The 13569-nt window shown below is 36.9% G+C and overlaps 1 protein-coding gene across 4 annotated transcripts in view; it reads right to left on the bottom strand.

Moving 5' to 3' along the window:
• Positions 1 to 2152: 2152 nt before the first annotated feature.
• The window catches only part of LOC120721729 (protein turtle homolog B-like), a 155154-nt gene continuing 143737 nt past the window's right edge, over positions 2153 to 13569 (bottom strand). For 3 of the 4 annotated variants that reach the window (XM_040012240.1, XM_040012247.1, XM_040012263.1), the window contains 2 exons: positions 11187 to 11314; positions 2153 to 9955 (listed from right to left, as the gene is read on the bottom strand). In XM_040012240.1, coding sequence (XP_039868174.1) covers positions 9741 to 9955; positions 11187 to 11314 — 343 coding nt within the window. In that variant the 3' untranslated portion in view covers positions 2153 to 9740. Of the gene's footprint in view, positions 9956 to 11186; positions 11315 to 13569 lie in introns of those variants that run through there. The other variant, XM_040012255.1, reaches the window with a different exon arrangement.

The following is a 13569-nucleotide window of genomic DNA, read 5'->3' as shown; positions in this document are numbered from 1 at the left end:
GAGGACTGATTTCTCAGAGATGGGGAACATAAAAATGGATAAAATACACATTTGGACTAAAGATTTCCATGAAAAGACATTTTGAGGTACTGAGTTGTCTACTCCTGTAATTAACAATGAACACACTTATGTTTGTGTTGTTTTCCAGATGCACTGTAACTCAAAGCATTCCTTTATGTCACAGGAAGACTGAACAATTAAGAGAAGACAATGAGCACAGTTCTGTTTAAAAGAAATAAAACATTGTATTGCATTTTGTGATGAGAAAGAAAGAAAGTTTTCAAAAGGTTTCACGTGATATTTGAACTTAGTGCACAATGAGCCAAAGGAGTATGTGAGTAGGTTGAAAAAGCATCTTTAGGAAACACTTTTTAGATGCTTTTTCTGGTCTTCAAACATAGCGATGCTACAGGCTGCTCCTCTCATGGGGATTTTTGGGGTAACTTGAATTATACCCCATCGGTTTAACCTACCACCTAGCATTAAAGAGCACCTGCTGGGAGTTAGCATGATTCTTTGATCTTAAACAATGCCTCTCCAGGGATTTTAAATGATGTTGATGACTATTGAAAGTCACGGTGACCTTGTTTGTTTACTCAGCACCAAACACAATGTGTGGATACAATTTGCAACCACAAATACAGAAAACTTTAAACAACTCTAAAGTCTCCACACACACACACAAAAAAAAAAAATCAGTTTAAAAAAATCATCATGATGTGTTTTTGAGTGAATTACCTATTAAATTTCCTTGCTTTCAAATTTGCCACTCCAAATGTTACTCCAATTGAATCTGTGTATTCCCTGAAACAACAGCAGTCAAAGAAAACCTCCTGGAACATATAAGAGAACCAGGACAAACGACTGGCCAGACAACAACCTACATTGCAATACAGTACAGGATTGTGTAGCTACATTTTGTCTGAAGCAAGGAAATACCTAACTTAAAAAAAAAAGCACCACAGATGTTTTTAAATAGCACCAGTTGTCAGAATGTATATGACGTGTTTCTTGTCCTTTTCTTTTTGGCAATGTACAGCAGTGAACTGAATGTCTGGAGTAACTTTTAGCAGCTGCTGCAATGCTCGACCTCCACTTGAGTGCGAAATCCAGGAGAATGTTCAGTAAGTTGCACATGCTTCAGTTTCCAACAAAAATCAAACATTTGGAGCCCCCCTTACATCAGTTCCAAAACAGCAGCACAAAGCACTGCTTCTGTTACACATATACTGAAATATACACATATACACTGTCAAATATTATCAGTCTGCACAGTTTGTGAATTCCATAAATATAACCTACAATTAGATTTCTGTGCTCTAATGTGTGAAGATTGCAAGAGAGCACCGTACCGATTCTTTCATGCCAAAGTAGATTCAAAAATGTTTAACTGCAGTAGCCAAAAAGGTCTAAAAAAAGGTCTAATGATGTTAACCTAACACAGAGCAATACTCCTCTCCATAATGAATACATAAGCAGTGTGGGGTGTGGAAGGTGCAAAAACAATTCAACAGGTACATTTGCAAATGTACATTACTATAAAAACTAGCTCGCTGCAACCTTCTCTGAGATTCTCTGTGTAATAGACAATGAGATATACAGTACAGTGTGGTGCACCATTCTCTTTTGTTTTGTATACAATTAAACATACATAATTCTCTACTTTGTGTACAATTCTGCAGCGCTACAATATAAAGCAGTAGATGGATATAAAAATAATAGAATAGAATATAGACTTGTACATTCTTGAAAACAAGTACTGTCCCCAAATATAGATAGTCGTGTGTTATATATATATATGTGTGTATATATATATATATAATCTGTCTCTATATTATTTTATTATTAAACTAATTTCTAGGATTTAGAACATTTCCATCACTCACGTATGTTATGGACACTGTTACATCATGTTATAATGTGTCACTAAGCATACCCTACTACAGTTCGCACCCAGTCAATATAGTCGATGTGCATTGTAGTTTCTTCTACACGCACACACACACAACAATGATGTATGTGCATATATATATATATATATATATATATATATATATAGTGTTGAGAGGGCGTGAGACAACGGATGTTAATTTCAGTTATTATTTACATGGTAGTAACAAACTTTTTTCTTAAACTGTGATCTGTTTTCTGCACTTTAGTTTGTAATGTAGTTTCATACATTACTCCAGGCTGAAGTAATACGTCTGCATATGTATTACTTGCAGCTGTCTGCTGCTGGCTTTTAAGTAGCTTTTGTTTGCATGTCTATTATTACTGTACATCCTTTCTTCAATCAAAGGATGCCTTTTTTTCAACAACAAACTGTACTCAAAAGTGTTTAACAAATATGACTATGTTAGTTATTTATGGGCTTGTAGTCCCCATAATGAATGTTTAAAAAGACTTTGCAGAGACGTGAGCTGTTTTTTCAGGGTAGTGATGTATGATGGATTTCATCACTGTAACAGTTTGCAGTTCACAGCTATGATGTTAAAGCAATATCAAAGCAACCTCTGTGATAATGACTGACAATGACTGATGCCAGTGTTTACATATAAACTGCAAATTTGAGCTCATAAAAAATAATGAAAATGAGGAAAAAGATGAGTCTGGGTGCATTTAGCAACTAAATGTATTTTGTAAGTAAACAAACATTTTTCCTTTAACATGTGCAGCATGTATTAGCACCAGGTATTCTTTCTCATTTAGCACATGGGGTAAAATCCTCTTTAGCATTTAAAAATGTGAACATCTTCAACAATATGATGACTGGTCACTGAAAGAGGTGCTCCTCAGTTCAGGGACTGAGTGATACAGTACTGAGATTTTCCTCAAAAAGTGTCTTTGAATGCATGATTTTAAAAAATGTGAAATTCCTGCTTCAGTACCATCAACTGCAAATCATCATATTTGGCTCAAAATGTAGAGCAGTATAGCGAGCTGAGTAATACATGATTTCACAAAGACACACTAATCAAGCATGGGTTTTGTGTGTGTGTGTGTGTGTGTGTGTCCAAAGTACAGTTTGTGATCTACACAGAGGAAAGAAAATGATGTAAATAATAAAAAAAATAAAATACATGGAATATCTCTAAAATAAGACAAATTGATATTTTGAATTTATTTTGTTAATCAAATTTCATCTCATTTTTGAGAGATGTTACTGCCACATTCAGTGCAAAAATACACTACCAATCGTTCTTACATTACAAAATGTAATAGCACATTTGGTAATATCTTTTTTCATTGCCAAACTATGAGTATTTTTCTCTTTAAAATATTTATATCTGCATATATGTATTCTGGATGCAACAGTCAGGCAACTTTTACACCTTAAAATAACTCTCATAACTGTCCTGGGAAAGTTGCGTAATGCTTTATAACATAATGTAACACACTACCACCAATGGGTCTTCACCTAGCTAGAGGACAAAACTACCTTTGTATTCTCAATATGGAAACAATGGCAGCAGCAATGTGAAAGAACATGACATTTATAGAAGGGAAAAGAGAGAGAGTAAGAGACTGAAAAATAATAAATGTTGGAAAGTCTGAAAGGTTGCCAGGCAGATACTTAGCTCGCCTTCTTGCTGTTGGATTGATAAGTAATATTGGCTAATCTCTGATGTCTAGAGTTTTTACAATTACTTTGTAATAATTGTAGATTTATCTATGTTAGCAAAGCTGCGAACTAGCTAGTGTGTTTAGTAAAGGCAGAGGGTTAACTGTTAACATCTAGTTAACTATGATAACATTGGCTCTGACATTGTGGTTGCAGGTTTTAATCTTCCAGCTTGTCATGGAGAAACGGTGTATTACAACTGTAGGGATGGCCATGTGCAAAAATACAGATTTTTTTAATATATACCTCCACAGAGCTAACATGACTTAGTAACATGTAGGTAACATGGCCTAACACACACTTACAAAGACATACCGAGGTAGTACATCTACCTGTCCTAATTAGCAGGACATCTAGAAACAATTCTGAAGTCTTAAATCCTCTTGACTACTCAAACCCACAGCACATGTTTTTGCCTGCTGCACTCTCTGAGTTGCATTATTCACCAAAGTAAGTAAACAGCTTTTTACAGTTAGTTTGATTTTGATTGTTCAGCTAAAGATTTTAATTGTGGCTTCTATCTTAAAACCAAGACCACTGTTGCAAATCCCAGTTTTTGTCAGCATCACTCAATCATTTATACCATGCAGACTATATCTGCCAATACACACTATTTACATGGACAAGTTAAGAGGCTAACAGTAATTTTTTGTCAAGATAGATGACCTTTCCCTTGGTCATTTTAAGATTTCTCAGCTATCCTCACTCACCTAAGTCTAATTAAAACCTTTGGTGACCAAACGATACAAAGTCACACGGTTGTACAACTACAGTTGCTAAGCTAAAGAGCTGTTCTTGTGACTTTATCTACATGTATTTGAACAGGCAGCCTGTTGCACCTGTCACAGGGCAAGAGGCTGGCTACACCAATGACAGGTTGCTAATCTATCACAGGTCTAACACAGACAGAGAGAACCCATGGAGACACCATGCAACCAACCTCTGCACAGAAAGGCCCCAGGGTGGATGCGAACACAAGACTAGATTCTTTGAGGTGACACTGCTAACTGCTGCACCACTATGCCATTCCCTACTGATACCAGATACATTCAAATAAGTCGAGAAAGAGTGTTATTCAAGACAAAAACCAAAAATGCACTCAACACAAATGCGTGTTCTACATGCAATCAGTGGATTTTTCATCCACTGATGTAATTCTAAGTCTGAGACAACAGCGATGTCAGAGCTGTGAGTCTGTATTAAACCTGCCCATGCTGAATAAGTAGCTGTCATTGTTCCAACACAAGTTCTGGGTGGAAATCTGGTTGACTGGTAGGCGATGAGATGCAAAGTCAGTGAAATATGAGCTCGATATTCATCAAGTTCTCAGGCCACTATAGAAGTGATACAGAGGACTGAGTAGACCCTGCTGTGTGTGCTTTGGGAGACTTGACTCTCAAACTGAAAAATATACACTGGCTATATCTACTTAAAGTGTATTTCCATATGGACATAAATTGGGAAAATATATCAATTGCTCTCATTCATGCATGCATATCGACAAATATTACTAAAATATGCAATTTCTGGTTTTACATTTTACAATATCTAGACTAATTAATTTCAATATAGAAACCTCTGTATACATTAGCTCACTTAAAATTCTTTTCAGATGTGAAATAAATACAACATAGAACAATATGTTGACTATTTAGTTAATTAGCAAAGTGAGCTTTCAGATATATGTATTTTAGAAATAATTCATTAAGAGATTTAAGTATACTGGTACATGTCAGTATAGTATGTACATTACAAGATAGCAATCACATTAACTCAGTTTTGTTTTAAAGGTGCTTTTTTTAAATTACCCTCTGCAGAATCTAATTAAATATTTGACTCCTAGGGGACAGTATGCTGAAATGTTTATGGATGTATGCTGCTGATCTTTTAAACCCTGATATTTCATTTTAGTCCTATCTGCAGTTCTTCAAGAGGTTTTCCTTCTGGAGGTCTCTGTCATTAATACTAATAACAATAAAGGGCTATTCTATTCTATTCTATTCTGAAGGTATTTTTAAGCAGTTGCCTGCTTAAATACAGGTTACAAACTGGTATTGCCCAGTACAGTCCATCCCTAGTTTAACTTCAGCAAATATCTTAAACACTGTAGATAAACATTTTATAAATAAAGTCAAAGTGGCTGTTAATTCACATTCTCCTAATAGCATTAGTTAACTAATTAATGATCATTAATTAATAATGCTTAACTTAAAAAGCATTTAAACTAGAGCCCGACTGATATAGGATTTTTAAGGCAGTTATTGATATTTGCTTAAAAGTGTTTTAAAATTTCAATAAATCAGCCGACTGTTTTCTTTTTTCAGACATATGAAATGTAAACAGATTTTGCAAACATTTGTCATATGTAGTTAATTATGAGTCCTTACTGAGATAATATGACAGATTAAAAATAATCTGTCATACAGTCACAATAAATCACAGATTACAGATTTACGCTCTGTCCGACTTTGCTCGGATCAGCTGGTTGTTAACTTATTATTTGTGACATTTCAAAGTTGTGAAGCAAACAGGAAAGTTGCAGGATGCCCCCTGTTGGATAAATTAAGTGCCTTTAAATCCTTGATATAAACTCTTTAAAGGAAGCTGCAAGCCTATTCTAAAATCTATTCCATTATTTTAAAAGCCAATTTTAGTCAATCACAAATTTATTTTACTCCTAATTCATTTGTTTCTTCTTAGAACTGCAAATATAATTGTAATAATCTATATCAAATTTTGAGGATATTATAGCTATTTTTTATGCATTCATCTTGGGTCTTCATCCACTGTGTTACATGCAATCAGTTTCAGTCCTCTCTGTTTCAGCCTACAAACTGCCACAGCACCATATTTCCTCCCCTCACCGAGAGACACACACACACCAAGGTCTGCTGAAATGAAATAAACTGTGGTGTATTTAACAGGCACAAAGCAAATTAAACCTTTGAATTGTTGTCAAAATACAGCTTTTCAAATCTTGCGATGCCTCAAACAGGGGCTTCATGGAAGAAGACTTCCCTGTTCTTCTTTCAACAGGATTCTGAAACCAATCACCACTCGCACCAAAAGCCTGCTCACATTTTGGAAATGGAAGTGGTATTTGCAGTCATTTATGGATGCATCACTCATGGTTTCCCCAGCATCTCACGAGCTTCTGTTTGCCATCGCTACTACATCACCTCTGAGGAGATAGCTATTTAGCCTTAAGTTGGTGCCTTAAGGGGCATCCAGACGTGTAGCAACTAGCAGCAATGTGGCAACCAGTGACCACAGAAAACCAGTAACATTCAGCAAGAGGAGGATACCAGTGATTGACTGAAGGCATGCTAAACTCATTAGAAGGTCTGGAATGACCGCTGGCAACTTACTACCAGCGACAAAAAGAATATGTGACATGCAGATAAGTCCCTGTGTGTGGACCCCCTTTATAAAGAATATAAAAAACAACATTCAGGATTTCCACTTTTGTTGACCTTGTCCCTAAACGCAGCACAGAATTTACAGATTGGAGTGGGTCTTGTTAACAAAATGTTACCAGTAATTTCTATAGGAGGTGTGAAGCCAAGTTATTCTGACTAAAACTCTTATTATTGAGCTTTGGAAGTGGAAAATGTGGTTAAAGTTGTATGAATTAACATAGTTATTTCCACAATAAGTGCATTATCTGGAGCTTCTCTACTTTTTTCTTTTTTGTATAACGTCTGTCAAGTCAGGACTCTTCTGTTATATGTTTTCTTTTATTTTAGCTTGTTTATTCATGTATTACAAACGCACTCAGAAGATTTAGTTACAGCAGCCGTTTTATTACATAGATCTAAATGAAAAAAAGAATCACATCTATTCCAGAATTGCTCCTGCATTACAGAAGGCCCATCTAAAATTGCTCTTTATGAAAGCATTTATTGTGGAAATATCTTATACAAGCAAGTAAATGTAGTCACTGAAAAAATGTCTAATTTTAGAAGACTGCTGGGATTAGCAGCTCAAAATCACAAGAAATAAAGAAATAAATAGATTAAGATGCACATCACCACTGTCATATTAATCAACCTCCATTGTTCTCATATTGCAACATGTCACCATGACACCTACAAGTGAATACACCTTCTATTGATAAAAATCCACACACGACAAAAGCTTGATTGGGTTTTTTTTGTTGTTGTTTTAACGTACACACCCCTCATCTGCGGATTCCATAATGTAACAAGAAGCAGCATGTGTACTGTGTAATATAGCTGAGTTTCTGATGTTATGGCACTTTTGTTACTCATCCAATCATTAAAAAAATGAACCGTGTAGCTGCATAGCATCCAGCAAATCCATCACATGTCAAACACACTTCTCAGTCTGTGGAATCAATATTTGAACCAATCTGAAAATACAGCAAAAACATTCGGCTCACTGTGTGTGACCTTCAGTGCCACACAGCGTTTTCTTGGAGCATAGATGGAGTCTCAACAAATGACAAGCACATAAATAGAAACCGGACAAAAGAAGCAGATATAAAAAACACAAATAAAAAACAAACATTAAATAAAGTTTGACACAAATGAAACAGGCAAAGATTAAGGCCAAATAAAGCCAGTGTTTTATGCCCTCCTAAATAAATATGAAGCAAAATTGTAAGTATACACACACACACACGTGTATGTATATATATATATATATATATATGTGTGTATCTGAAATGGCACAAAATCCCTAAAATTGTTTCTTTCTGTTCACTGAATTGTTTTGGCATAAATTTCAGAAGTGGATTTGCAGCCCTCTATGCTAACTAAAGTAGAAGAAGTGAAATGTAAAGGAAGAGACAGGACGTGGACAAGATTTTGCTCCAGTGCAAACCGTTCTGAGATGTAAAAAGCTGGAATTAAAATTAAAATTCAAAATAATTGGAGCAACTGTATAACTTCATAAAAAACTAAATAGAAATCACAATATTTTTTGTTATTAAAAAGCCACATTTGAGGGTGCCAGATTTTTTGTAATATTATGTGGAATGAAGACAAGACCTGTTTGGTTCCCATCTGTCAGTGAAAAACTACACACAGTGAAGATTAGGCCGAGTACAGTAAAGCTAAAGGTAATGTTTCTGTTTCCTTTTACCACAAGCCCTTTTCCTGCTCATTCAGCACAGAGCAGAAAAAAGCTGATGAGTAAAGATGTGAATCTTTCTTGAACAGATAAACTATGTGTTCAGTGTTTGCACAGTTGGAAACAAATATAAAAACAGGTACATAAAAAAAGCAACAATAATGAAAAGATGAGTAAAAAGGCTAGTTTGTTGTCCTGGCTGATCCAGGTGGTTGTGTGGTCTCGTGTCCTGTGCTCTGAGGTATACTTGGTAGGAAGTGAGAACACCCATATTTGTGAGGCGAGTTTCTCGGCAGATAAGAGATGCTGCTGGCGGAGAGAGGTTCTTATAGAAGGTGCTGTAAACGGAGACCCGCAGGATGGGGAGAGAGGATTGGCTCAGCACAAGAAACAGGACCCGAGGCTGGAGGGAATGTTAAAATTAAGAATATGAAGACTGGAGTAGGAAAATAGTCGTTACGAAAATCAGCAAAATGGTTGGCTGTATTTATTCTAGTTAATGATTTTGCACTGGAGTAAAATTTTGGACAAATGTGTCAGTTATCACTTAAATCTTTAGAGCTCTAAACATTTTTTTAAATGGAATACTACTTGATGTAAGAACAGAAGATTGCTGTGCCTTTGGGCCTCCAAAGCAGGACGTCAAATAATCCAAAATTTGGGGGAGGAAATGCCTCAAAACCACAATTCCAATCAAAGATGGCATTAATCTGATTTTTTTTTAAACAAAAACATATGTGTGGCTTCTGATAATAATTCTCTTAATCTGCTTTTTTTTGAAGAAATTGAGACTTGTCAAGGTTAATTCATGAACACAGCAGAATGCTTACTAATGCAAACTAAACTGACCAAGGGGTGCAGCTGTGGAATAAACCAAATCTGAATGCTGAAATTTTGTGCCACTCCCCTTTGTAGGTAATAAACTGCGACAATTCTAGTGACAGTATTCTTTTTTCTTTCAGCTGAGACGTAGCTAGTGCAGTGTCATTTTGGAAAGGGGAGCTGTATTGCACAGCTGTGACTTTCAGAGGAGGGTGGCATGGTCTAGGTCTGTGTTGTCCATGCTAGCCAAAATAGCTTTCTGGTCCTCCCGAATTGGACGACGGTAAAGCAGAGCAGAAAAGCGAATATATGGGTCATGGAGAATGGGCCGTTTCTTCTTTTTGCGGAGGTAGAGAGCTTCTTCGGGCTGGAGTACCTGAGAGGTGTAGGCCTGCTGGGTCTGAGAGGTGGAGACACCTGGAGGCAAAGAGACGAACAAGCAGGTCATAGCCACCAGAACTCAAGGTGGAAATGCTGTTCCGACACTTTCCCTGAAATGATGCTTTGCTTCTGGGCAGGAGTAGATCAACTCCATGAAGCACCCTCAAGTCCAGTTTTTCTGTAATACAGTATGAATCTTGAGCCAGCAGGCAGTCAGTTAATTTTAATAACTGGAAACAGTGATTTTTACTTTTACAATGACGACAAAATCCACTATACCTGCATCTGTTATACCTCATTTAAACTAAATATTAAAAACTAAAATATATCTCCATATACAACCTGTAAGTTCATGCACAACGTATGCCAGGCCATAAGTGCTGCTAAGTCAGGTCATATAACACGGTCAAAAGCCTGCCTTTTTTTATTACAGTGTAGGCATTTTATGCTATGCTGTTTGGACTTACACTATGCTAAGCTAAGGAGGCTCTAGCAATGAGAATGCTCCCTAAGATGACACTTTGAGCTTGTTGCATAAACGTCACCAACTCTCTGCTGTGCAGTAACTCCAAACCTCTGGCATTAACATCAGCACAAAAACTGCAGCAGTTTCTAGAAGCAAAGAGCTCTCATGTTTAATGTGTGGGTGTCCCAGTACTCTTTTCCATATAATGTAAATTATGATATGTCAGTTGGCTTTTTGGTGCATATATTTTCATCTTCAACATTCAACTGTGCTGTACTCTGTTTTTGTTAAAATATTTGGATTTTTAGGGAACTCGAGTGGTCAAGCAATAAGCTAGCATACTTCTCAACCACTTGAGTCCCACTTTTCATAAAAAGCAGATCTTGCTTGCAACATCTGACGGAACAGGATGTAATTTGTTTTCAGTGATGCCTCACTGTTTGCTTTTGGGAGTGTTTGGACTCGGAAACACTCCCAACACCTCCATTTGTCAAAAGTCTACAAGTTTAGTTTAAGAAGAAAAATCATTTTTAAGGACATCGTGTTGTCTGGGGTAATGTTTCATGATTTTTGGAGGGGGGGGTGTTACACATTCTTCTTTAAGGTGGTATTCTAACGCACTGCCCTGCACATTAAAATGATGCTGGAATGTGACAGGAAAGGCTCCTGACCAAATGCCAGCTGGTGATGAGCTTCAAAATGCCATGCTTGACAATCTTCTGAAAATGGCAGCAGGTCATTTCACTATAGAGACCTCAACAGTGGAGAAAATGAGAACAAATATTGAATGGTGGTTCACACCTGCTTTCTTTCTGGTCTTGGAGTTATTGTTGTTCATAGTCATCTTCTTGGCCTTTTTAATACGTTGGTATCTCAGTGCATCGATCCTCTCAGACCCTGAAAGGGCACTCTGCGCACCTCGACGTTTTCTGAATAAAGAAGAGAGAAAGAGGAAAAAAGGGGTAACTCCAGGCTAAACGTGGTCAGAGAACTGTATTTCTGCACTACGGAGCGCAACACAACCCACACAATCTCAGAACAGCACTGCTCGTGCTAAGCAAGAGGTGCAGCACATTGCCAAAGGATCAATGTGAGACACCTATTGAGGCTTACCCAAGCTTTGCAATAAGAAAACCATGTGATTATGACTACTATAACCTTATACATCATCTGGATTTACTATGAAATTTTTTCACTAAATAAAATCCAGATTTCATTAAGTATTATGCACCTTGAAATTTCTGGGGCACTGAAGATATTTTGCTCAAATTGATCCAAACAATTTTCATCCAAAGAAAAACAGAGTATTTCACAACTCCTGAAGCTATCTATTGATCCCATTGGCTAGATTAGGTCAGTGAAAAAAGTTCCACTTAAAAAGACTTGCACTGTTGGTTTCAGAGGAACTGTTTCCAAAATGAAGATTACTAAATGCTCTTTCCAATTCACAAGTCTGCAGATTTGAATGTTTACTCTAATTAGTATGGCATTTCTCTCTGAAAATAACAGATACAAATGTTTCCTTGGCGTGAAGTACATTTTTCGCAGCTGTTCATCACTTCCCTCCCATTCACAGAGGCACATGTGACAAGGCAGCCCCCAGATTTCTGCCACAAGCACGCGCTTGATTCTCTCAAGGCACAGAAAACAATATGCTTTACAGAGAGGCCATCTTCCCACCGTGGCTGCAGAGAGAAACCGAATGCTGTTAGTAGAGGGGAAGAATCACAGCTGAGCAACAAAGCATCATCAATATGTGTTCATAGACATGGATACTGTCTACAATGGGCTTCACCATGCTGACAGGGGGAGAGATGGCGGGAGGGGAAAATGACTACTTGGGAACAGTCACATAATGAAAAATAAGCCAAAGAAAAGCGAAGCACCAGGACAACAAATGTAACAAGAATTTATCCATATAATTGTTTCTTTTTTGAAACGGAAGAGCAATATTTAGCGATAGCATGCATGGCAGTTTGCACATGGAACACGACTTTAAAGGGGAATACATTCAAAAGCACTTCATTGGGCAGGTAACTCAAAGATTAAGGGGAACCTCAACCCTCCCTGGTTGCCCCACTTTTATAAAACATTGGTTCTTTAGAAGAAAAAGAAGTGCAGAAGCTGCTTTGGCAGGGCACTTGTGTCACATGGCAGTGAGAACTGTTCTGCAGTCCACTTACAAGTGCAATTGTATACTTACAGGAGATGAATTGATTCATGCTCTCTACAGATGCTTTATGTAGAGGATTAGGGCCATGTGTCCACCAGGATTTTGTCCTAATTTATATAGAGATGCTCGTGGGAAGTGCTGGTCGTGGTTATCGTTACACTATAGCTCTTAAAAACTTTCTAGGAATCTAGTGCAATTTTATTAAAAGCTAAAATACATTTTAAATTACTTTGAGCTCCGAAGTTTAAACGCGCAACAATTTCATCACTGCCAAGAACATGCAACAGCACTGTCTGCTTCATTTTTAAAGCAAAAACAAAAACAACCACAAGAAAACACTGTTGTCAACTATTCCTCCCAGTGGACACACAGCTTCAGGTGACATCACAACGCCAATCTTACAAAATATTTTATTGCCTTCAAAATATTTTCAATTGGGGTCGTACAGTATAAGCATCTGTTATTTAGAAATGGCAGAATGTGTCACGCTTGAGGAGAATGCTAAAAGCATGTTTACAAAGTGATCTGAGAACAGAGAGTGTCTATGCGGAGGAAAGAAAAGGTCCACGCAGTCACTGTTTTTATCGAGTCACTCAGTGCCAAAGAGACAAAACACCAAAATCAACCTGTATGGTTTTTTTAAAGTAACAATTATTTTTGCATGCCACTGGACAAAAGCTAACCCTCTAAATTCATACACAACTTTAGGCAGAAGAAGACCAGCCTGTAAAAATGGAATGATTCAACCAAGTATAACAGATATATTTAAACTGAAGATCAAATTTTAATACAAATGGCTAAACAAAATAGTCCGTCTTAGCTTATTTTGAACTAGCTCATTTTATATTAACTAGACTTAAACTTGGGCTGATGCAGTGGGATCATATTACTAGTAACAAGTATGTCTGTTATATTCTCAATTATACAAAACACTTCCTACCATGAATCTACTTCTGTTAAAGCTTTTAATAGTGTTTCACACCAGTTTGCATATTGATGGGGTAAAAGTTC

The sequence above is a fragment of the Simochromis diagramma genome, unplaced genomic scaffold (assembly GCF_900408965.1).
Source record: "Simochromis diagramma unplaced genomic scaffold, fSimDia1.1 OVJJ01000123.1, whole genome shotgun sequence".
Classification (NCBI taxonomy): Eukaryota; Metazoa; Chordata; class Actinopteri; order Cichliformes; family Cichlidae; genus Simochromis; species Simochromis diagramma.
Note: the sequence above shows the minus strand (reverse complement) of the source record. Positions and strands in the feature narration are given on the sequence as shown.